General features: G+C 44.1%; 1 protein-coding gene across 1 annotated transcript; it reads right to left on the bottom strand.

The window, feature by feature from the left end:
• Positions 1–308: 308 nt before the first annotated feature.
• On the bottom strand, positions 309–8,221 carry LOC140507811 (syncytin-1-like). Its single transcript, XM_072615712.1, has 3 exons — positions 8,210–8,221; positions 7,853–8,098; positions 309–2,233 (listed from the first exon to the last, which is right to left on the bottom strand). Exons 1-3 carry the CDS (start codon positions 8,219–8,221, stop codon positions 434–436), a joined length of 2,058 nt encoding a protein of 685 aa, XP_072471813.1. The 3' UTR covers positions 309–433.
• Positions 8,222–23,566: the final 15,345 nt, after the last annotated feature.

The following is a 23,566-nucleotide window of genomic DNA, read 5'->3' as shown; positions in this document are numbered from 1 at the left end:
TTCACCAGGTCCCGCATTGGTATGTTTGCATAGCCTCAGGCAGTCCCTTCTCTTATCTCTCCACGGGATCGTGGGGTGCGGTTTTTCTTCTCAGGCGGGATGAAAGCAAGCAGGTTAGAGGAGGTACAGGTGGGGGGCCTCAGTCCCCGACATGTCCCCCTTTTGACTAAAATTAAAACATGCGGGCGGACTGAAATTAAAATATGCGGGCGGGTGAGAGGCCTGTCTTAGGCTATGAGGCTGGTTTCCATATTCAGAGCGCTTTTTCGGCAGATGACCCTGTCTTAGGCTAAGCAAGGGGATCTACGTGGCCGAACAGCCACGGCCTTGCTCTACTCCCGTCATAGGGAACAACTGCAGCCGCGCCTATGATCCTGATATATGGGGCCTCAATATTCCCGTCATGGGCACTCTCACAGCTGCCGCTCCGTGTTTATTCCCTAAAGGCCTTCCACCACCGCATGCAACGGGACTCTGACTGCACAAGCTTGGAGAACTGAAGTCCGTCCTCCTCGTTGTCTGCAGGGTTCTCCAGAAGTGCCAGGCGATGATAATGGATATTGATAGGGCTTTTAAGAGAAGCCTCAATCTGCGTTTTAATGAAAGAGGTTAGTCTACTAAAAGCCCAGGGCCCAAAAGAAAGAAGTAGGAGGAGACCAATCAAGGGTCCAAGGAGAGGGAGGAGATATGGGAGGACTCCATTCAAGCCACTCCAGAGGGGATTTTCGAAAAGTTCTTTGCGTCTTTTAACCAGATCCTCCTGTAGTTTTTTGATTTTATCCCGAACTATCCCAGATTTGTTTGCATAAAAGCAACACCTTTCTTGTAAGGCTAAACAAATTCCCCCTTGTTCTGCCGTTAGTAAATCTAGGCCTCTCCTATTTTGAAGAACAACTCCTGCCAGAGAATCAATCTGGTCTTGAAGGTCATTTATAGTCCCCGAGAGGGTTTGCACATCATTAATCAATTGATGGGACAATTTTGTATAGGAGTCTACGGCGACACTCAGACCGGCCGTGCCGGTGGCAAGCGCCCCCGTTATTCCGAGTCCCACAAGAAGGGGGATAAATACCACGGCCCTCTTAGGTCTCCCAGCAATGTAATCTAGACTGGGCAGTGGGACAGGTTCATCCCCTGGAATAATGTCAATATCGGGGAGGATTGATATTTGTGTGCAAAGTCCTGTCCAATTCTGGGGGAGGGCAGAGTAGGCCATATTGCCCCCGCAGACAAAGAGTTGACCTGTTAGTGGGCAGAGGGGTTCCTGAAAAGTGTGATTAAGGATTTCAGAGCAGTTGGCAAAAGTCGCGAAGCCAACATCAATATCGAAGGTAGAGTTCCGGAATGGGGCTTGAATACAGGGGGAGGGACGGAAAACTACGGGCTGAATCCTAAAAGGCGGGCTGAGGGTGCAATTTGTAGAAGTAGAACCATTTTTAGACAAAATAGCTAGGGGCATAGGCATACCAAGGGCCATGCACAGCCAACAATTTGTTGCTAATTCGGGATTAGAACAATTAAGAGCCTTGAGCGTAGCTTCAAGAATTTCCGAGGTCTGGACATCGAGGTCCGTCCCCCTGGATTTTGGCAGTGCGAGCGGGTGATGATGAACAGGGGGGTACATGCTTCTAACAATCTCGTTTATACGTTCCCTTACCTCAAATTCTCTAATCTGATCCGTGGGGCCACCCCCATCAGAAATGTGGACGGGTGCGCGGGGGGGCCAACAGACATTCTTTCCAATATTTTCCTTGCGGCAAGAAGCCTGAGCATGTTTGTTAGTGGTACCACGAGAGCTGGGGTTTAGTCCCCAATCACCCCCAACAGAGCCAGCGTATTCCCTCTCCTGCAATGCAGTAAGATATACTGTCCCTGAGGCACTACTACACTGCTGGGTGGAGCTGTAGCATGTAGAGTGCAAGGCCTCAAGGTACTTGCAATCAGTGGGGCAGGGCCCAGGCTGGTCACCATTTGGAGGGATGACTCGGGGTTTTCTTACGCATTCCCAAGATTGTTTGGAGATGCCTGTGGCCGTATGACGGTAAGCGAGGTAGGCCGTCCTGTCCGTACAATCGATCGTTCTCGTGTAGGTGTTAGGGCGGACAGTGACCACACCCCCGCCGCAGTCACAAGGGCTCCCAAAGAGGGTACGGCTAAGCGCTGCTGGGTTGGGAGATTGAAAACCGCCGTGGCTTCCATGGAGCAGGAGGAGAAATGCTAGAATTGTCATCTCCTGAAAAACAGGAAAAGAAAAACAGATGTGTCTCAGGGAGGTGTAGTCCCCTGGACGGTATTGTAAGCATCTGGCTTGTCCATCAACTTGATCAGCCTTTCAGGCAACCATCTAGCATTTTGGCACTTTGAATCATAAATACAAGCATGGCCTTTGCCCCAGATTAACACAGGATCAGGGCCCTGCCATTTGCCAAGAAGGGGATCTTTCCATTTTGCCTGAGCGTAGGTTTGGGCCGTAGAGGAATGCCAAAGGCGGTCTGCTGCACTCTTTGCCGCAGCGTCAAGGGTGAGAAAATTTAAAACAAAAAGGGCGTGATTGAGCAACGTTTTGGCATTGCCAGCTCTGGGATAAAGAACTTCCCCCCCTGACTGTAATTTCAGGACCATGTTTTTCAATGTTTGATGGGCCCTTTCCACAATTCCTTGCCCCTGAGGATTATAGGGTATGCCAGTTACATGCTTAATATGTAGTTGTGTACAAAAGGATCTGAAAGAAGAGCTGGTGTAGCCAGGGCCATTATCTGTCTTAAGAATTTTGGGCTGCGGGAGGACTGCCAAGGCACTAATGAGGTGATTAATGACATGCTTGGTGGCCTCTCCAGGTTGCAAGGTGGCAAAGATAAAACCACTGAAAGTATCAATGGACACATGAATATATTTAAGCCGACCAAAAGGGAGGTAATGAGTGACATCCATTTGCCAAAGCTCCCCGGGAATGAGACCTCGGGGATTGATGCCAGTATGAGGTTCAGGGAGAAGAGTCAGGCAGCCAGGGCACTGTTTCACGATCTGTCTGGCTTGTTCCCGGGTGATAGGGAACTTGAGACGAAGCGTATGGGCATTAAGGTGATGCAGCTTATGGGCTTGCGTGGCAGCAGCAACAGGAGAGGTAGACAGCGCAAGTAAAATGCGACGAGTTGCCTGATCAACCTGATCATTCCCTTCAGAAAGGGGACCGGGGAGGTCGGAGTGGGCACGAATATGTCCAATGAAAAAGGGGTGCTTGCGGGAGAGGATTAGAAGCTGAAGAGTGGCAAAAAGAGGAGATGCATTAGTGGAGGGACGAATATACGGGACAGTTTCCAATAGAGGGACCGAATGTGCAATGTAGGAGCTATCAGTATAAATATTGAGAGGACCCGGAACAGATTCAAAAACCTTGATGACCGCTGCAAGTTCCACCAGCTGCGCAGAGATGAAGGGTGTGTCAAAAGAGGTGGCCTTTCCATCAACACTGAAGGCTGCCTTCCCTGTGGCGGATCCATCAGTGAACGCCAAATGGGCGCCTCTGATGGGCTCCGCCTTGGTAATCCTTGGGAAGACAACAGGTGTTTTCTGAAAGAACTGGACAAGCTTGTCTGAGGGATAATGATTGTCTATAATCCCTGGGTAGGAAATGCAGTTAACTGCCCAATCGTCATCATTCTGAAGCAGCCATTGAATCTGTGAAGCGGTGTAGGGGCAGACAATATGATCTGGTTCCCGACCAAAAAGCCGAAGGGCTGCCTCTCGCCCTAGGCGCAGGAGGCCAGCCGTTAAATGCGGGTAGGAGGGGAGGATCTTTGTAGGTGTGGCTGGCATATGAATCCAAAACAACGGATGCTCCTGCCACAATAATCCAGTGGGGGAAAAAGCGGTAGAAAAAATTAAGAGCCAAAGAGGTTTTAGAGGAGCGTAATACCCAATATGTTGATCATGAATAGCTTGCTCAATTAAGGCAAGGGCCTTACGGGCCTCCGGCGTGAGAGAACGGGGTGAATTTGGGTCGGAGTCTCCTTTTAGAATATCAAACAAGGGTCTCAATTCCCCCGTAGTGAGCTTAAGATAAGGCCTAAGCCAATTCAATTCTCCCAGAAGCTTTTGGAAATCATTAAGGGAACAAAGGTGACTTACTCGCAAGCGAACCTTCTGGGAGAGAATGCGATTAGTTAAAAGTTCAAACCCCAAGAAGAGCTGCGGGGGGTAGGTTTGTATTTTATCGGGGGAAATTTTAAGGCCCCGATTTTCCAATGCCCTAATGAGCTCCTGTGATACCTGGGTCAATTCCTCATCATCTGAACCTGCAAGGAGGATATCATCCATATAATGGATGATATAAAGCTTGGGATACTGCAAGCGAAAAGGGTCAATTGTTTGTGCTACATATTTTTGGCACAGCGTAGGGCTATTAGCCATGCCTTGTGGCAAGACTTTCCACTGAAAACGCGGGGAAGGGCCCACACAATTGGTAATAGGAACACTAAAAGCGAAGCGCTGGCAATCAGAGGGGTGGAGGGGAATGGAAAAGAAGCAATCCTTAAGGTCAATTGTAATCTTAGAGAAACCTTGTGGTATGGCTACAGGAGAGGGGAGCCCAGGTTGAAGGGCCCCCATAGGAACCATAGTTTTATTGACGGCCCGCAAATCATGTAAGAGCCGCCATTTACCTGACCTTTTCTGGATAACAAAAATGGGCGTGTTCCACGGGGATGTGGACGGTTCTATGTGCCCTGCAGCTAATTGCTCCTGCACTAAAGCGAACGCTGCTTCCAGCTTTATCTTGGGTAAGGGCCACTGGTCTACCCAGACGGGTAGGTCATTTTTCCACGAGATCCTATCTGCCTGGAGTGCAGGAGGACCCGTGGCCCTCACGAAAAAATGGTTCTGATTATCTGGGCCTTCAAAGCCAAGGCCTGCTCGCCCTTTCCTCCCTTCAGCAACAATTGGGGACGGTTGTCCTTGCCCTCTTTTGCCTAGCCTTTTCCCTGGGAGAAATCCCTGGGAGACCATCTGACGGGTTACAACTGTATTTGGACTGCACATAATTATCCCCATCTGAGAAAGAATATCCCTTCCCCATAAGTTGACAGGTAGGCCGGGGACCACAAAAGGCCGGACAGTCCCTTTATTTCCCTCCTTGTCTTGCCAGGGCAACCATTGGGAACTCTGTAGAGTATAATGGGACTGGCCTATGCCCTGTAAGTGCGTCATGGATGGTTGAAGGGGCCAAGAAGGCGGCCAGCTATCTTTTGAAATAACAGTTGAGTCAGCTCCGGAATCTAATATTCCTTCAAAAGATCTGCCTTGAATGGTAAGCGTAAGCATGGGGCGGTCCTGGGAAATGGCCTGAACCCAATAGATGTCTGAGGACCCGGGCTTGGAGTGGCCTCTAACGGTGGTGAGGGCAGGGTATGGGGTTTGTAGGGGGAGCGGGAGAGCCTGTGCAAGGCGTTGCCCCTGATAGACAGTGAGGGGTCCCTGTAGGGTTGAAGCAAGTATCTGGATTTCCCCCATATAATCACCGTCAACAATGGAGGGGTGGATTAGAAGGCCATTAATAGTAGTGGAAGCACGACCAAGAATAAAAAAATAAAAATTGGGGGGCGGGGGGCCAAAGATGCCTGTAGAAATTACATGCACCCCACCTTCAGGGGTCAATATTGTGGTGGAGGCGGCACACAGGTCCACCCCTGCGCTTCCTGAAGTGGCTCTGTAGAGTTGGGTGTGGGCGGGCTGGTCCCCGAGGCCCGCGGGACGGGGATCGGCTGGGGGGCCCGGGGCTGGCCCCTCCGGCCGTTTCCCTGCAGGGGGTGGCCATTGACATCTGTCGCGGAGCGACAAGTGTTCGCCCAGTGCTTCCCTTTCCTGCATCTGGGGCAGAGGGTGGAAGGTTGAGAACCCCTATTTTGGGTTGGAGGAGGGGGGGTATCTGGCGAGCTGGGGCACTGCCGGGCAAAGTGACCGGGTTGCCCACAGCGGAAACACTCCTTCTGGGAGTCCCCCGGCTGGAGAGCCGCCCCGACAGCTAAATGTACAGCCTGGGATATTTTCGTAGTAAAAGGATCTATGTCTCTGCAGAGGCGGATCATCTCCTCTAGGGTTTTATCCCTCCATTTCCCGCGCAAGGCAGAGCGACAAGCAGTATTGGAGTTCTCATATGCCAGACGCCTCACAAGCTGATCCTTAGAGGCCTCCTGACCGAGGGTCCGCTCGGTGGCCTCCAGGAGCCTGCTAACGTATTCAGAAAAGTCCTCCTGAGTCCCTTGTATTATTTTATTAAGCGGGGCAAGAGGAGAACCAGGGGTTGGTAAAGCGCGCCAGGCGGCAAATGCCGCGTTGGCGGTTTGCGCCAAGAGACCTATGGGAAGGCGGCGTTGCTTGGCCTCACCTGCATATTTGCCTTGACCACTCAGCTTTTCATAGGTCCATTTTGAAGCGGGGGAGTTGGGGGACTTCCCATTGCTCTTTGCCGTGGATTGACAACGATCATAGAAGTCGGCTTTCCACGTCAAAAATTGTCCCCGTGAGAGAACAGCTCGAACCACGCGGAGCCACTCCGCCGGCAAAAGATACCCTCCACGGGACATGGCCTCAAGGGCGGAGAGGGTGAAAGGGGCATTGGGGCCATATGCCTTAACAGCGGCATTGAGATCTTTAAGCCCCTTGAAATGCAATTTTCGGTATTCCGGCCATTCCCGTTCCGCCTTCCTACTGCTCTGCCCTTCTTCTCCCTCTTCTTCCTCCTCCTCCTCCTCCTTATTCTTTTCCTCTTCCTCCTCCTCTCCCTCACTCGCGGAGGAGTCTGTAAGTTCACCCGCCCCAGGGGTTTGTGGGGGCCCAAGTCGGCGGGACCGAGTTATAACGGGGAACATCATGGGCTGCGCTTCTTTTGAGTTTTTAGTCTTAGCGCCAGTCCTGTTGGACGGGTCCTTGGTCGACTGAGGCTTACTGGGAGAAAGAATGACTGAGCTCTGGAGGGAGTGCTGCAGGGAACTCAACTCCGAGGAGAGCTGTACATATTGCTTTTGTAGGTCTAAGACTTCTCGGAGCTCCTTAACCTGGGTGGAAAGTTGGTGTCTAGCATTGGTAAGGACTGAGGGAGTGGGAACAGGGGGCAAAAGTACAGGGGCGCAGGTTTGGGATAAGTAAGGAGGAAGCAAATGTTGAAGAGCAGGCCAATCGGGATCATTATATCGGGCGGCCTCATCCTCAAGTTCCGCTTCATCCCCAGGATCTAACGTATCAGGGTCAGGATTCTTTAAGGGAGGGGTCTTGTGTTTAGTAATAATAGGGAAAGTTAGGGACTCGGTTGTAGGGCGGGGCCCTGTAGGGAGGGGAGGATAAATGGGCTTTGGTGGCTCTGGCGGAATATCAATGACCACGGACGGGGGCCTTGGGGGACTTTTGGCTATTGAAGGTAGTGATTTTACAGGAGCCGCCCGTGGTAAGGGGCGCTCTAGTGACTTAACAGAGGCGGCCCGTGACAAAGGGCGCAAGCAAAATTCTGCCACCGAAAGGAGCTGTCGCTCACCCGGATCTCTGGAGGCGGATTCCACTATGTCTCTAATGATTCCCCAATAGGAAAAGACAGAAGGGGGGATGGCCTCCGGGCCCTCAGTTTGCAATTTCTTATTAAGCTCTCTCCCAACCTTTTGCCACTTGCCCGGATGGATGTCCGGCCCGTTAACAATAAACCAGGGACAGACCTCATCAACAAAAAGAAAGAAGTTCACTAAGTCCTTTTTCTTAACCTTAACTCCTCTATCCTTAAGGGCATGCTTAAGGTCATGGATAAAGACCTGTTCCTTGGAAAGGTTGGAACCCATGATTAGAATGAGGCGGACGAAACTCAACTTACCAAAACGCAGGGGCTCTTCATGAGCGATGAGAAGGAAGGGGTCGCGACGAATCGTCTCTCAATGTTGGTCCGCCTGGCAGAAGTCCGGACCTCGAGCCCCACGTCTGGGCACCACTTGCCCTGACCTGCAGGGCCAGTATGAGTGGGGGGATCGAGGAGAACGCCTACCTGAAGGGGATGGGTGAAAAGAGGAGTGAGACCAAAGGGGTGGTAAGCAAGGTCTGATTTTATTATCAGGGTTGCAAACTTATATAGAGAAAAGACAAAGAGATTCCAAGCAAATTCCGTGGTGGGCCAGCTCTATCTTAGGACATCGTACTTTGGCTATCTGTGTTTACATAACATCTACTGCTTCACCAGGTCCCGCATTGGTATGTTTGCATAGCCTCAGGCAGTCCCTTCTCTTATCTCTCCACGGGATCGTGGGGTGCGGTTTTTCTTCTCAGGCGGGATGAAAGCAAGCAGGTTAGAGGAGGTACAGGTGGGGGGCCTCAGTCCCCGACATTTACCCATTCCCTCAATCTGCCCACCCTTCTATCACAGCCTTCCCTTCCCTTATCCCCATCTTCTCTCTTTTCTTGTAGGGCAAGGTAGATTTCTATACCCCATTGCCCATATTTCTTATTTCCCAGTTGCATACAAAAATAATTCTCAACATTCATTCCTAAAACTTTTGAATTCCTATTTCTCTCCCTTCCTCCCTCCCCACCCATCCCCACTGAGAAAGCAAGCAATTCAATATCGGCTATATATATGTAGTTATGCAAAAGACTTCCATAATAGTCATGTTGTGAAAGATTATATTTCCCTCCATTCTACCCTGGCCCCCTCCCATTTTTTTATTCTCTCTTTTGTCTTTCTTCCTCCCCAAAAGTGTTTATTTCTAATTACTTCCTCCTCCCATTTGCCCTCCCTTCTATCATCCCTGCATACCCTACTTCTCCCCTTCCTACTTTCCTGTAGTGCAAGATAGATTTTCATACCAAATTGAGTGTGCATGTTATTCTCTCCTTAAGCCAAATGTGATGACAGTAAGCTTCACTTTTTCCCTCTCACCTCCCCCCTTTTCTCCTCCACTGAGAAGCCTTTTTCTTGCCTCTTTTATGTGAGATAATTTGCCCCATTCTATTTCTCTCTTTCTTCTCCCATTATATTCCTCTCTCACCCCTTAATTTTGTTTTTTTAGATATCATCCCTTCCTCTTCAACTCACCCTGTGCCCTCTGTCTATATGTATTTAATCCCTCCAACTACCCAAATACTGAGAAAAGTCTCCAGTTACAAATATTATCTTTCCATGTAGGAATGTAAACCATTCAACTTTAGTAAGTCCCTTATGATTTTTCTTTCCTGTTTACCCTTTCATACTTCTCTTGATTCTTGTGTTTGAAAGTCAAATTTTCTTTTCAGCTCTGGTCTTTTCATCAAAAATGTTTGAAAGTCCTCTATTTCACTGAATGACCATTTTTCCCCCTGAAGTATTACACTCAGTTTTGCTGAGTAGGTGATTCTTGGTTTTAATCCTAGTTCCTTTGACTTCTGGAATATTATATTCCAAGCCCCTTGATCCCTTAATGTAGAAGCTGCTAGATCTTGTGTTACCCTGATTGTATTTCTATAATACTTGAATTGTTTCCTTCTGGCTGCTTGCAATATTTTCTCCTTGACCTGGGAACTCTGGAATTTGGCTACAATATTCCTAGGAATTTTTCTTTTTGAATCTCTTTCAGGAGGTGATCTGTGGATTCTTTCAATATTTATTTTGCCCTCTGTTTCTAGAATCTCAGGGCAGTTTTCCTTGATAATTTCATGAAAGATGATGTCTAGGCTCTTTTTTTGATCATGGCTTTCAGGTAGCCCCATAACTTTTAAATTGTCTGTCTTGGATCTATTTTCCAGTTCAATTGTTTTTCCAATGAGATACTTCACATTGTCTTCTATTTTTTCATTCTTTTGGCTTTGTTTTGTAATTTCTTGGTTTCTCATAAAGTCATTAGCTTCCATCTGCTCCATTCTAATTTTTAAAGAACTGTTTTCTTCAGTGAGTTTTTGAACCTCCTTCTCCATTTGACTATTCTGCTTTTTAAAGCATTCTTCTCCTCACTGGCTTTTTGAACCTCTTTTGCCATTTGGTTTGGTCTATTTTTAAAGGGGTTATTTTCTTCAGCATTTTTTGGGTCTTCTTTAGCAAGCTGTTGACTTGCTTTTCATGATTTTCTTGCATTGCTTTTATTTATCTTCCCAATTTTTCCTCTGCCTCTCTTACTTGATTTTCAAAATCCTTTTTGAGCTTTTCTATGACCTGAGACCATTTGATATTTATTTTGGAAGTTTTGGATGTAGAAGCCTTGACTTTTATGTCTTCCTCTGACGGTATGCTTTGTTCTTCCTCATCCAAAAGGGTAGAAGAAAGTACCTGTGCACCATGAAAGTAACTTTCTATAGTCTTATTTTTTCCCCTTTTGTTGACATTTTCACGTGTTACTTGACTTTTCAGTCCTTTGTCAAGTGGAGGGTATACTTTAGGGACCTGTAAGTTCTCAGCTCCTTCAACATGGCACAATCAAGGGAGAGGAGTTTACTCCTCTCCTGGCCTGTGCTCTTATCTGGGAGCAACCACAAGCTTTTGTGCCCAGGATCTGCAAGTAGGATTCCCTCTTCACAGCTGCTTCCAGCTCCACCACACCAGTGCTCCTCCTCACCCCAGGATTGCCGCTCAGAACTGAGACCCAGATTGGCCACTCAATTCCCCCAGTGTCTTTAGGCTGAGGGCTCCAAAAGTGTATGCTGATGCAGTGACGTCCACTGCTCTGGGCCTAGGGCTAAGGCTGGACCCTGCTTCCTTCTCACCCAGGTGAAAGAGCTTTCTCACTGATCTTTCAAGCTGTCTTTGGCATTTGTGGGGTAAGAATTCTGAGAACCACAGCTACTGCCCAGGATTCTGAGCCCTGCAGCCTGCTCCAGTCCTATCCCTGCCATGTTGCATGACCAAGGCTAGGTTATGCTCCACTCTGAGCCTGGTGTGATAGAACTTTCCTGTTGGTTTTCTAGTATGCCTTGGGCTAGAAATCTCTTTTATTCTGTCATTTTGTGGCTTTTGCTGCTCTAGAATTTGTTTAAAGTCATTTTTTACAGGTATTTTATGGACTATGGGCAGAGAGCTAGAGCAGATTCATCCTTCTACTCCACCATCTTGGTTCCTCCCCTTTAAGTAATTTTTTGATACACTAATGATATATTTAGAAATCTTCATTTGTTTCAAATTGCCTATAAAATAAAGTTCCCATGAATTTATTGCCTGTTTTTGTTCTTTTTTCTTTCTTAATTTAAAGATCATAAGGCAGAATGTTAATCAAATGAATTCAGAAAACAGTCTAGGGGAATTTACAACCTCACATCTCTTTTTTATTTTCAAAGGAGGCAATACTAATTCTTCCCAATTTTATTGCCAAATTTATTGCTTACTAGCCACATTTTTTTCAAACCGTAAAAATAGAAGGAAATGGAATGTTGATGATAGGAGAGAATGGAATGTTATCTCTTACAGTGGGGAGGTAGAAAATTCTTAGTTATTCAACAAACAGAAAAAATATAGGCAGCTAAACAGAGAAATATGGCATAAAAATGAAGAACTTTTGCATCAACAAAATATATCCATATAGAATAAAAAGAAAGGAAATAGATAAAAGAAAAAATTTACACTATAAACATTTCTGATAAAAAGGTTGATTTCTACAATCTGTAAGGAATTGACATATTTACTGATTTCAGGTGAAATACGGAAGAAAGTTAAAAATCTGGACCCTGGTATTCATGGCCCTCTGCAATTCACCACTAAATCTACCAGTCTGACCTTATTTCATACTATTCTCTTTCCTGTACTTTATCTTCTAGCTAAACAGTTCTGCTCCTCATCACCCATTTTCTTTATGTCCCCTCCTTTCTCAACACCTTTTCTAACACCATTCCCCATGCTTGGAATATTTTCCTCAAATTTGTATTGGTTAAAGTTCATCCATTCCTTCAAGGCTGAATTTATTCTCCCTCCACCTCCACCCATTACCCCTCAGATATCTCATAGCACCTTGGACTGCTCCTCTGCATCTTTCATGTTCTCTTTTGTGCCTTTCATACTTGGTGTATCATCCTTTCTACTGAAGGGCAAGGATAGTATGAAGTCTCTCCCATATGAAGTCAAGTCAACAACCACTTATTAAACTCTTGGGCTTAAAAAGGCCAAGGTCTCCCAATCCATCTTGGGCCATCTCCATTTGTTCTGATCTCTATCTGACCACTGGAATCAGGTGACTCTGGAGGAGAAAGTGAGGCTGGAAACTTTGCACAGCCCTCATGTTCCTCTTTGAGAACAAAGGACAAATCACACAACTGAGCCAAATGATGGAGGTATTAATAATAGTAAATACAATTTCTGCTCTCAAGCAGCTCACATTCTCGTTGGGAAGAAGATAAATACAGGGCAAAATGGAGGTAATCTCAGGGGAAAGTCTCTAGAATTGAGTGGGACCAGGAAAGACTCCTTCCAAAAGATGGGATTTATGATGAGATTTGAAGGAGGTTTAAGGAAGCTGGAAAGGGAGACTAGGAAAGGGGGCAATCCAGGCAGAAGGGACAGATGGTAAAAATGCCTGGAGGTGGAGAATGGAATGTTGTCTGAGAAGAATATAATATTAGTGGACCACAGAGTGTATGGAAAGGAGTAGAACATTTAAAGACTGGAAAGGAAAGAAAGGGCCAGGTTGTAAAAGGCTTTACAACCCAGATAGAGGATTTATATGTGATCCTGGAGATAACAGGGCACCACTTTCACAATCCAGTTCTAACCTACATTTCCAGTCTTCTTGTACATCACTGCCCTTCATTCACTCTTTGGTCTTGCTTTTGCTCCCACTTAACACTCCATTTTTCATCTACATGCTCTTATGCAGGATGCATAGTTGACACCTAGAATGTGCTTTCCTTCCTTTTCCTCTAAGTATTCCTAGTGTATTTCAAAGCTCTGCTCAAATCAAGTAAATATTGAATCAAATTGAATTAAAATCATATTACCAAGCAGGAGAGGGGCATCTCCCACCCAAATTCATAAACTCCATGTTTACAAGACCAGGTAGAGTTTAAGTCACCTACCAGGAAACAGATAAACTCTGTACTTGGCAGGGTGGAAATGTAGACACCCCAGTCTTATGGTAGTTGACCCCATAAACCTGTGAAGTACCATGTTTGAAAACAGAGCCAAACATACAGCAATGTACCTATTTCATCTCTGCCCACCACCTTCTCCCCCTACCAGGAAGATGAGGTCACTTTTGTCCCAAGAAGAAAGAAACAGCTATCCCTGCTTACTCTCTCCTTTCCTACCTTCGGTTGTCCCAGAGTCCCATTTTCCCTCAGGACCTAGTCATACTTTCTGAGAGTGTTAAGGGGAAGACGGTTGGGGGTTAAGAGGCTTTGAACTCCTTAAATAAGGGGTGGGAAAGCTGCAGCCTCCAGGCCATGCATGGCCTTCAAGATCCTTAGGTGTGGCCTTTGACTAAAGTCCAAGTTTTATAGTACAAATCCTTTTATGAAAGGGATTTGTTCTGTGAAATTTGGATTCAGTCAAAGGACTGTACTTGAGGACCTAGAGGGCTACATGTGGCCTCAAGGTTACAGGTTCCCCACCCCTGCCTTAAGTTCACCTGCTTTAAGATGTGTTTCAAGCCAGGATAAATAGCCAAAGGGCAAAAAATCTCACCTGGGAGGGGAAGGCTAGTAGAGAATGTAAAAGCTTGATTCTGTGAACACAGGCTGTGTGGTATTGCTCAGCGCACACCGGAGAGGACAGGTGACATTCTATTTCAGTAGAAATCTCTGCACAATTAAAAAGACTGCCAAGTCACAGCCATGAAACCATTTAATTCCTGAAATGATCAACAGAACTATAATACACCACGTCAGATGATGTCCATCAGAGATTTGGGTACTGTGATTTTAAACCTCCTATAGAAGGTGTAGAAACCCCGAGATAAATTGTCCTTCAGATCGTAGTCTTTTGATTTGTTTTTTAATGATAAGATCCAAGATTTAGATCTGGAAGAGATCCCAAAGGTCATCAGTCCAACCCTCTTATTTTACAGATGAGGAAGTCAAGAGGTTAAGTAATTTAGAACAGCAGAGCTTGGATTGGAGCCTGGGTTTCCATGGTTCCAAATCAAGTATTCTGCTCATTGCTCCATGGCTGCCTCCAAATCCCGTATTTTCAATATAAAAGAAGAGACTTCTTTTCCTTCTCAGAAATGGGTGTAACATTTAAAAAGTTTGAGAGACATAGTTTCTGGGTAATTAGTCATTTTATTAATAACTCTAACATGAGGGTCTTCAGGTATGTGGCTTGGATCACTCAAGTCCTGATCCAAAGAGATTTATCAATTTCCATGTAAACCTTACTGACAGAAGGGAGAATCCACATTTTCCCAGACCTAGCTGAATAAACACAATGGGTAGGAATCCAGCCATTCACCTAAATTTAGGATTTCTTTTACTGTCTTTGAGTAGATCTTAGCCTGGGGAAGTCTTTGCTCAAGATTTCCCAAACTGGTTGATTTCTGGATGAGAAAGTAAAAAAGGAGGACAACTTTGGTCCTAATTCAATAATTAGTTATTAATACAAGAGAGAAATAATTATTTCTCCCATGGGACAGACTAAAATAATCTCTCCCAAAGAAGATTGACTTATGGAAGGAAAATCAAGTGCTAAGACATCCTATAAGGCATCATCCTTTTATCATATTTTCTAGAGTTTCCATGCCTGAAAGCTGGCATTTTGGGATATACATTTTAAGATGCAACAAAGTAGAGAAGATGAGAAAAACAATGACATCACACCCCAAACCTTATGGTCTGAGGAGAAGTTTTCAGGAAGACTCTGGAGGACAGTCAGGTAATAACACCCAAAAGCTATGGTCACCAGATTTCTATTTTTGTGTCTAGGTGGGCAGCTCTGAAAAGATTCAAATATCAGTAACTCTCAGCTTGTTGTGGTTGGGTCGGGTCCAATTCTTCATGACCCAACTTCTCCAGCTCATTTTATAGATGAAGAAAGGAAGGCAAATGGGGTAAAGTGACTTGCCCAGGGTCACACAGCTAGTAAGTGTCTGAGGCTGAATTTGAACTCAAGTCTTCCTCACTCCAGGTCCTAGTGCGTTAACTTCTGTGCCATCCAGCTGCCCCATTGAAGACTTATATGTAAAAGGAAATATGTGACCCAAATACAGTCACAAAAAGTGGGACATGACTGAAAACAACTGAACAGCAACAAAAAATGACCAAAAAAGGAGGTGAGCTAGTTATGAGGTAAGAATGAGATAGAACATATAGAGATAGACTTGTTACAGATGTATTTTTTTAAATGAGAAATAGGAAGGCCTCCAATACATTGACTAGGGCATTTGGGGCCTCCTTTATACTTTAAAAAATAATTAAGAATTCTTTATGCTCTTAACAACTATTGAGGACCACTTTATACCTTAAAAATTATTGAGGCCCCAAAGAGCCTTTTTACTATATTAGAAAGTTAAATTGATATATTTTAAAATATTTACTAATTCATCAAAAATAATAATAAATCTATTGTATGTCACAGGTCAGCTAACTGGCTCACTGGATAGAGGGCTAAACCTAGAGTCAATAAGATGTGACTTCAAATCTGGCCTCAGATACTTACTAGCTATGTGACCCTGGGCAAGTCACTTAACCCTGTTTGTCTCAGTTTTCTCATCTGTAGAATGGGCAGGAGAAGGAAATGGCAAACCACTCCAATATTTTTGCCAAGAAAACCCCAAATGAGATCACAAATGTTGGACATGACTGATCAACAATAAACAACAAAGCAAATTCGATGTTAACTTAAAATACCTAAATATTTTTTAAAAACAGTAAGAAAAGTGGCATTGCTTTTCATATTTCCACAACTCTCTTTAATGCCTGACTTAACAGAAGACAACTGAATTCTTTTATCTTCTTTTGCATCCAATCTGTTGTGATATGTTATTTTGGTTAAAGTATAAGGAGATAATCTGGCCTCACATAGATATGTGACCTCTCAGAGAGCTGGAAAGGGTTTTTCAGACCACACTTTGAACCAATGCTCTAAATGGAAAGCCAGTTAACATCCATGAAAACAAGAATAAAATAGGATGGTAGATAATCAAGAGCTAAGTGGGTCATGCAGGGATGCCCTTCTCCCACAAGGGGCATTTACTCTAGACTGACATAGGCTAGGTTCAGCCTTGAAGCAGTTAGGTAGATCAGTGGATAGAGCTCTGAACTTGGAACACGTTTACTAGTCATATGACCTTGGCAAATCACCTAATCTCAGTGTCCTCAACTGTCAAGTGGGAATAATAATAATACCTACTGCCTAAAATTGTTGTAAGAATTAAGTTGAACAATCTTTGTGAAGTACAATGCTTGGGGGAGGGGTGGGGGAGTGACTCAGAAGAGAGGAGATCAGGCTTTTCTTCCACTCTCTGGTTCACTGTGTCTTGACCTTAACATCCCAGGGAATATTTCTTAATTAAAGCAGAAGTATGACTCATGTCTAGGGTCTCCCCGAAAACAATTAACCGTCTCTCCCAGGAAAGTTATTCAATACACAAAGTGGCAGATATCAGGTACAAAACACTTATTTATTTCCTTCACCACAAAAGAAATGTTTTAAAACACAAAATTTCACAAATGTGTTTTAACACATAATTAAAACACGGAATTATAGCCTGCCACTTCCATTATACCCTCACAAGAGGTAGTAAAGATTCTCAGAAGACTTTTGGGAGTGCTGAACACACTTTCACCTCCAATCTGCAAAGTCCCACACAGTTCATTCAAGATTCATAGCTTCTACCCAGAAGGCATAGCTGGGTCATCCTTCCTTCAGCGGTCATTTTCTCCTCCTAGAGATATGTACTTGCCTTCCCACTGCATGGTAGCTTGCCAAAGCTAAAAATTTACCTCTCAGGATTGCTATTTGGTCACCTGGGGTCAGAAAGAAACACAGAACAGACTATGCAAGCAGGGCTTTGACATTCAATCCCCGGCTCAGGCAGGCAAGCACATGTACTCACTACCATATGTGTGCAGCTGCTATAATAACTTCTGGGAAGAGGGAAAGAGAGAGACATGTCCGACTGCCCTTATTGGAATTCCATGGATGTGCTAGTGTTGGCTGTGTTTTATAGGCTTCCTGTAAAGAGGAAGGACCTTTCCTCCTCATTCCTTTACCTAGCTATGAGTGGAGTTGCTTTTTCTGGATCAGTCACCAATCCTCTTTGATATGATCCCTAGTTGGGAGGACCAAAAAGGGACTGATGCATCATCTTAAAGCCCAAATCCTTCAACACTGAACCAGAGCATTCACATAGCCAGAGTACACTGAGGATCTCTCCAGTGACACATAATAATAATTTTTAAAAAGTACAGAAAAGAGAAAGTTAAGCAGGGATCAAACTAGGCAAGGAAGTCTTCATAGAGCAGATAGGAATTGAGCTAAGTCCTGAAGGATAAGCAGTCAGTCAATAAATATTTCTTAAGCACCTACAGTGTGGCAGGTACTGTGCTAAGTGCTAGGGATACAAATACAAATTTAAAAAAGAAAAATGGCAGCCCCTCCTCTCAAGGAGGCTACGATTTGATGGAGGAAAATAGTACACAAAAGAAAGCTTTCAAAAACAGGGAGTTGGGGGAGGACTTATCAGCATGGAAGTGGGAAGTGATAGAGAAGCCCAAAGAAGTCCAAAAGCAATGCAGTTGATGGGAAATAAGGAGACAGATGACCATCCTGGGCCTGCTCCTTAAATGTACGTTTGGGAGGTCATGACTCCACCTTCTAATTTGATGATCCAATTAGAGAGGCAGAGGATATGATGAGATGTGAAGACCCAAGCTGATTGAATCTTAAAAGATATTGAGATCTGTCAATGATAAGGATCCTGGGGAATGAAGGCATGATGGAGATGTCCAAAAGTGATGCAAGAGGTAGTTTGGGGATAGAAAAAGAAGAAGAAAGACATTCTAGGCTGTGGAAAAATCATGAGAAGAATTGCAGAGTGGAATTTGCATACCAAGTCCATGGGAGAGTGAGGAGTCCAAACTGAGTCTAAGGGAAAATTCTGTTGGGGAATGATGGGAAACCCAGCTTGGTGACAATAGGGAGGGAAGCATTATATTTGGGGGAGATATGTCCATTTGTACAAATTAAAGTTACGAGTTTTCAGCTTCCAAAATCTCCATTTTCTGAAGCAGACCTCTTTCTGACCTTTCATAAATTTCCTAAGCAAAGGACAACTTCTCAAAATGGTAGCATAAAAACCAAAATGGCAGCTTCAATGTAACATGGCCCATTGGCCTAAGTCTTATGGGGTAGGGAGAGAGGGTTATTGTTGTATATACTTACTGGGTTCTCTCTGTTCCAAGACTCTTTACAGATTATACATATAATAATGACTAGAGCAGTAAGTACTTCCTATTCAAAATATGAAAGTCAAGAATTTTACATTTTGAGCACTCAAGCAAAAATATTACAATGCTTTCTATTCCCACCCCATGGCTGGTCCAGTGCTCCAGAAATATATTTACCTTGCATCCTTTCAGGGTCACACAACCACTGAAGGAAGGGCACTATTTGAGCAAAAAAGGTCTTTACAAAAAATGCCAAGAGGGTCCTGAGGAAAGTCAACAATGAACCACTGCCCTAAGGAGTTTTGCATCCCATCAGCAAACAACAAGAAACATACCCATTTTTGTAATTATAGACATACCATGCCACTGAGTTTTAGTATACCTCAATTTTCCCTTTTCAAAAATATGGATAATCAGATTTTTACCACTTCCCTGTTCACACTAGTATTGTGATGAAGATGGGCAAATGCCATGATTCGGGGGAAACATTCTGAGTTACCCAAGAGACAGAAGCTAAATAAAAGCAAATTATTAGTAAATGCTAGTATAATTCAGTTATGTAGCTGCTAATCATCATATAGGGCATCACTTTCTCCATTTTTTCTTTCTCTGTGGTCTATGGGGCCAGTAAATCAGGGTTTGCCCCTGAAAGTTACTACCTGTCAGGGATATGCCCAGACAGCTTGGAAATCAAGTTCTACATCTGCTGTGAGGAATGGCTTATGGAAATTTCAAGAATGTGATAGCCCTCAGCCATGCCTGTCTTTATGTCCTTGGACTTTGGGGCCCCTCCAATTGTAGCAGTTCAGAAAGCTTCCTTTGAGTCCTAATTTTTGAGCATCTGCCTTGGCCACAAGCCAAGGAAGCCAGGAAAGCTGGAGTGCTGTACACCAGGGGAGGAGGAGGAGGAGGCACTGCTGCTAAAGAGACTACTTTTCCATCTTTTAATCTTCTCTCATCCCACACTGCTATTTTTTTGTAGTTTTGCTTTGCTCTTAGCCAAAAATACTCTTTCCAAAGATCCAGCCCATAAATTTGCTGGGAGAAAGAAGGAAGGAAGGAAGGAAGGAAGGAAGGAAGGAAGGAAGGAAGGAAGGAAGGAAGGAAGGAAGGAAGGAAGGAAGGAAGGAAGGAAGGAAGGAAGGAAGGAAGGAAGGAAGGAACAAAAAAAGGAAGGGAGGGAGGGAAGAAGGAAGAAAAGAAGCAAATGAGAAAAAGAGAAAGGAAAAAGAAAAGGAGAGAGGGAGGAGAGAGAGAAGAGATAGATAGAAGGATAGATAGCTAGGAGGACAGAAGGAAGGAAGGAAGAAAGGAAGGAAGGAAGGAGGGAGGGAGGGAGACAGAGAGAGAGAGAGAGATCTGATTCTTACTACCTGTGTGATGTTTAGAGCCTCTTAGGGTTGTGGCAAGGATCAAATAATAAAATGAGATCATATCTGTAAAGTATTTAGTACAGTGCCTTGAACATAGTAGGTACTTAATAAGTGTTTGTTAATTATATATCTATATGTATATAGATATGTACAACTTACACAGTATACTTCAAAAGATCTGTGGTTTAATCAATGTTGATGTTCTTTCCACTTGTAATATAGATTTGTAGATACTCCATTCTAATATAAAATGACTAGCCCACAAGTGACGGGAAAGGATATCTTATCTGAGATCTGGCCAACCCATTGTCCAAGGGAGATTGAGATTTCTGCATTTGTGGCGAGCAGGAAAAGGGCTCCTTCAATCACCTATCTCTAAGAGATTTGACACTGTTAGTAGTGAGGGCTTATGGAAAATTAGTCCAAATTTGGTTGCCTGGAGAAGTTCATCAATATTGTATGTCAATTTCATGATGGCATGTTTGCCTGGGTTCTGGATAATGGACAATGCTCTTGTGCCTTCCCAGTCACCAGTGGAGTGAAACAGGGCTGTGTGCTTCCTCCCAAGCTTTTCAACATGATGTTTTCAGACATGTTGTTAAATGCTTTCAATGAGGATGAACATGGCATCAAGGTCAACTGCCTTACTGATGGTAAGTTCTTCAATTTGAAAGGCTACAAGCCAAGACCAAAGTGGAGGGAGCGTTGATGCATGATTTTCTATTTGCAGATCATTGTGCACTCAGTGCAGCCTCTGAAGCTGAGATGCAACAAAGTATGGATCAATTCTCTGCTGCCTGTGCTAATTTTGACCTAATAATTAACACTAAGAAAACACAGGTGCTCCATCAGCCACCACCACACCATCCATATGTGGAACCATCAGTTACAACAAATGGAGAAGTTTTGAAAGCTGTGGATAAGTGCACTTCCCTTGATAGTGTACTTTCCAGGGATGTACACATTGACGATGAGATTTGATACATGCATTGCCAGAGCTAACTCAGTGTTTGGGAGGCTCTGAAGAAAAGTTTGGGAGAGAAGGGTGATTAGACTGACTACCAAACTGAAGGTCTACAGAGCCATTGTGATGACCTCACTGTTGTATGCCTGTGAAACATGGACAGTCCACCAGCACCAATCCAGGAAACTAATGGTTTCCATTTGCACTGCCTTAGGAAGATTCTGAGGATCACCTGGTAGGATAAGGTACCAGACACTGAAATCCTTGCTCAAGCTGAGCTGCCAAGCATTCAAACTATGCTTCAGAGAGCACAACTCTGATGGACTGGCCATGTTGCTCGAATTCAAAATGTATGCTTGCCAAAAAGACTATTTAATGGAGAACTCACATGGGGCAGATGATCACATGGTGGCCAGAAGAAGCAATACAAGGACACTCTCAAGTTCTCTCTCAAGAACTTTGGATTTGACTGTGCAACATGAGAGACACTGGCACAGGACCACTCAGCATGGAATGCCCACATCAGAAAGGGTGCTGTGCTCTTTGAGCAAAGCAGAATTGAGATAGCAAAAAGTAAATTCAGGATGCACAAATTTGGGATGCCCAACCCAAATATTCACATGGACTGTCTGTGCCCAACCCGTGGTAGAGCATTCCGAGCTTGTATTGGTCTGATCAGCCACAGCTGGACACACTGCAATTTCACTTTATCATGGTGATGTCATTTTGGTCCTCTTCAAAGATGAAGGACAACAACCAACCAACCATCTCTAAGAGGGGTACTGGGCTAGAATTATGTCTACCTGACAGTATTTTTGTTGTATGATTCTTTTTCAGGGATTCAGAATAAAAGACACTGTCCTGGTCACTCTTAAGGGTAATGTAATGTAAGGGTAATTCTCACAAGCTTACTGCCAACAAAACACTGACTACATAAAAGATAATCACAGATGGCTAATAAACCTCTTTATCAAGGTAATCAGTAACCAGAAATCAGAAAGACAGATCAGATAAATGAATACATGACAGTAAATGAGCTCTTCTGGAGAGAAAATCTCACCATGGGAGAATCCATTCTAAGCAGTCTGTAGGGTTTTAGGAACTGGAAATCAAGTAACACATTGTGGGCTAGCTTCCCCAGGTGTTGATAGCTGCAGGAAAATCTTTCATTCAAAAATTTCCTCTTTGTTCCTCTCAGTAGTATCTGCAACTCTGAACAAGTTTCTTTTCCACTTATGCAGTAGACTCAGAGATCCTTCAGGTGATCATCACTCTGGCTGTCTTTGAGTAGCCCCCAACCCAGGCCTCAGTGGCTCATTATTTAATTTTAATGGCTTAGAATGAGTGTAAATATTAATCACTTTTCGGTTCTGACCAGAAACTCTGAGTCTTCAACTCCCAGACTGATATTTTTGAGATGACAAATTAGCTCATCTTTTGTCCCAATTCTTCCCTAACCCATAGTCATTGAATGGGTGTTGCCTCAGATAAACTGACATTTGGTAAAGATGTTAATTTAGAAAAGGCTAAGGTCACCCATTGCATCCTGGGCCATCACTGATCATCTTGACTTTTGTCTTGCTGCTGGACTTCCAATGACTCTGGAGGAAAGAGTGAGGCTGATGACTTTAAACAGCTCTGCCTCACTTAAATCCAATTTACCGTCAAGTAAAGATATCACCCCTTGATATCATTGGTCCTCTTTGAAAATGAAGGTCCTCTTTACCCAAGTATACAATTCATGGCCCCACCGAGCTGTCCCTTAGCAAACCATCCCAAGCCTACTGGGGGTGTAAGTGGGGTTATACTCTGACACAGTTGGCAGCCCCTCTGTACCTTAGGGGATGATTATTGCTGTAGCTGAAAAAAAATTACCTAGTGGCCAGTCTTCTGGTGAGCCTCTCAAAACTTTAGTTAATAATATTGGACATGTGTATAGTACTCTAAGGGTTACAGAGTTCTTGTCACAAATTACAACTTCTCAATCTTCACAACACTCCATCAGGTAAGTGCTACAGTCTAAAAATCTCTAGATAGAGTATTGCTAGAGATACTGACACAGAGATATCATGTAAAAACAAGCATATGTAACACAAACATTTCTATATAAACGCACATAAAATATCATATCTTATATACTTATACACATATGTAAACTTCCACATTTGTGGGTGCACAAATATAAAAATATGTAAATATAATCTATGCCTGTGCATGTATGTATGGCACATAAAATAAACATATAACAAATGTGACATCTATTTGTGCCTTATATGCGTACTATATATGATCGTGTGCATATGTATGGGACTGCGTGTGTACATGCGTGTATAGGTCACATAGCACAGTAGCCTTGGAACTGGTCTATCGTAGGTTCAAGTTCCACCTTGGACATCATAGCTTTTATGATGTCATTTCACTTCTCAATGCCTACGGCAACTCTAAGTCTATGAATTGCCAAAAAGTTGCCAATATTCATTAGCAGAAAGAGTTTTCTCGTTGGGAGATCTCCATACTATGAAATCACAGGCTTGGATCTCTCTCTCTCCCTCTGTCTCTGTCTCTCTGTTTCTGTTTCTCTGTCTCTTTCTCCTTCTCTCCCTCTTTCTCTCTCTACATATACATATGTATACATACATACACATGTATGTACTTATAGACACACACACATATACAGCGTGTGTGTGTGTGTACACACACAAATATATATTACACACACAGAACCACACATTGCATCCTCTTGAGACAATCCATTCAGAGCAGCTGAATAGTGTGGATATGCTGACACCTAGGAAGAGGGGCTAAAGTTTAGATGCAATTCCAGTTCCATCTCTTGCACTGACTTCTTGGCCTCTGTGGGTCTGATGCTTATTAACACTGTCAAAGAATTTGCTGTGCACACCGCAAGGTTTTTAATAAACACTGA

This window comes from Notamacropus eugenii, chromosome 5, assembly GCF_028372415.1.
Source record: "Notamacropus eugenii isolate mMacEug1 chromosome 5, mMacEug1.pri_v2, whole genome shotgun sequence".
Classification (NCBI taxonomy): domain Eukaryota; kingdom Metazoa; phylum Chordata; class Mammalia; order Diprotodontia; family Macropodidae; genus Notamacropus; species Notamacropus eugenii.
Note: the sequence above shows the minus strand (reverse complement) of the source record. Positions and strands in the feature narration are given on the sequence as shown.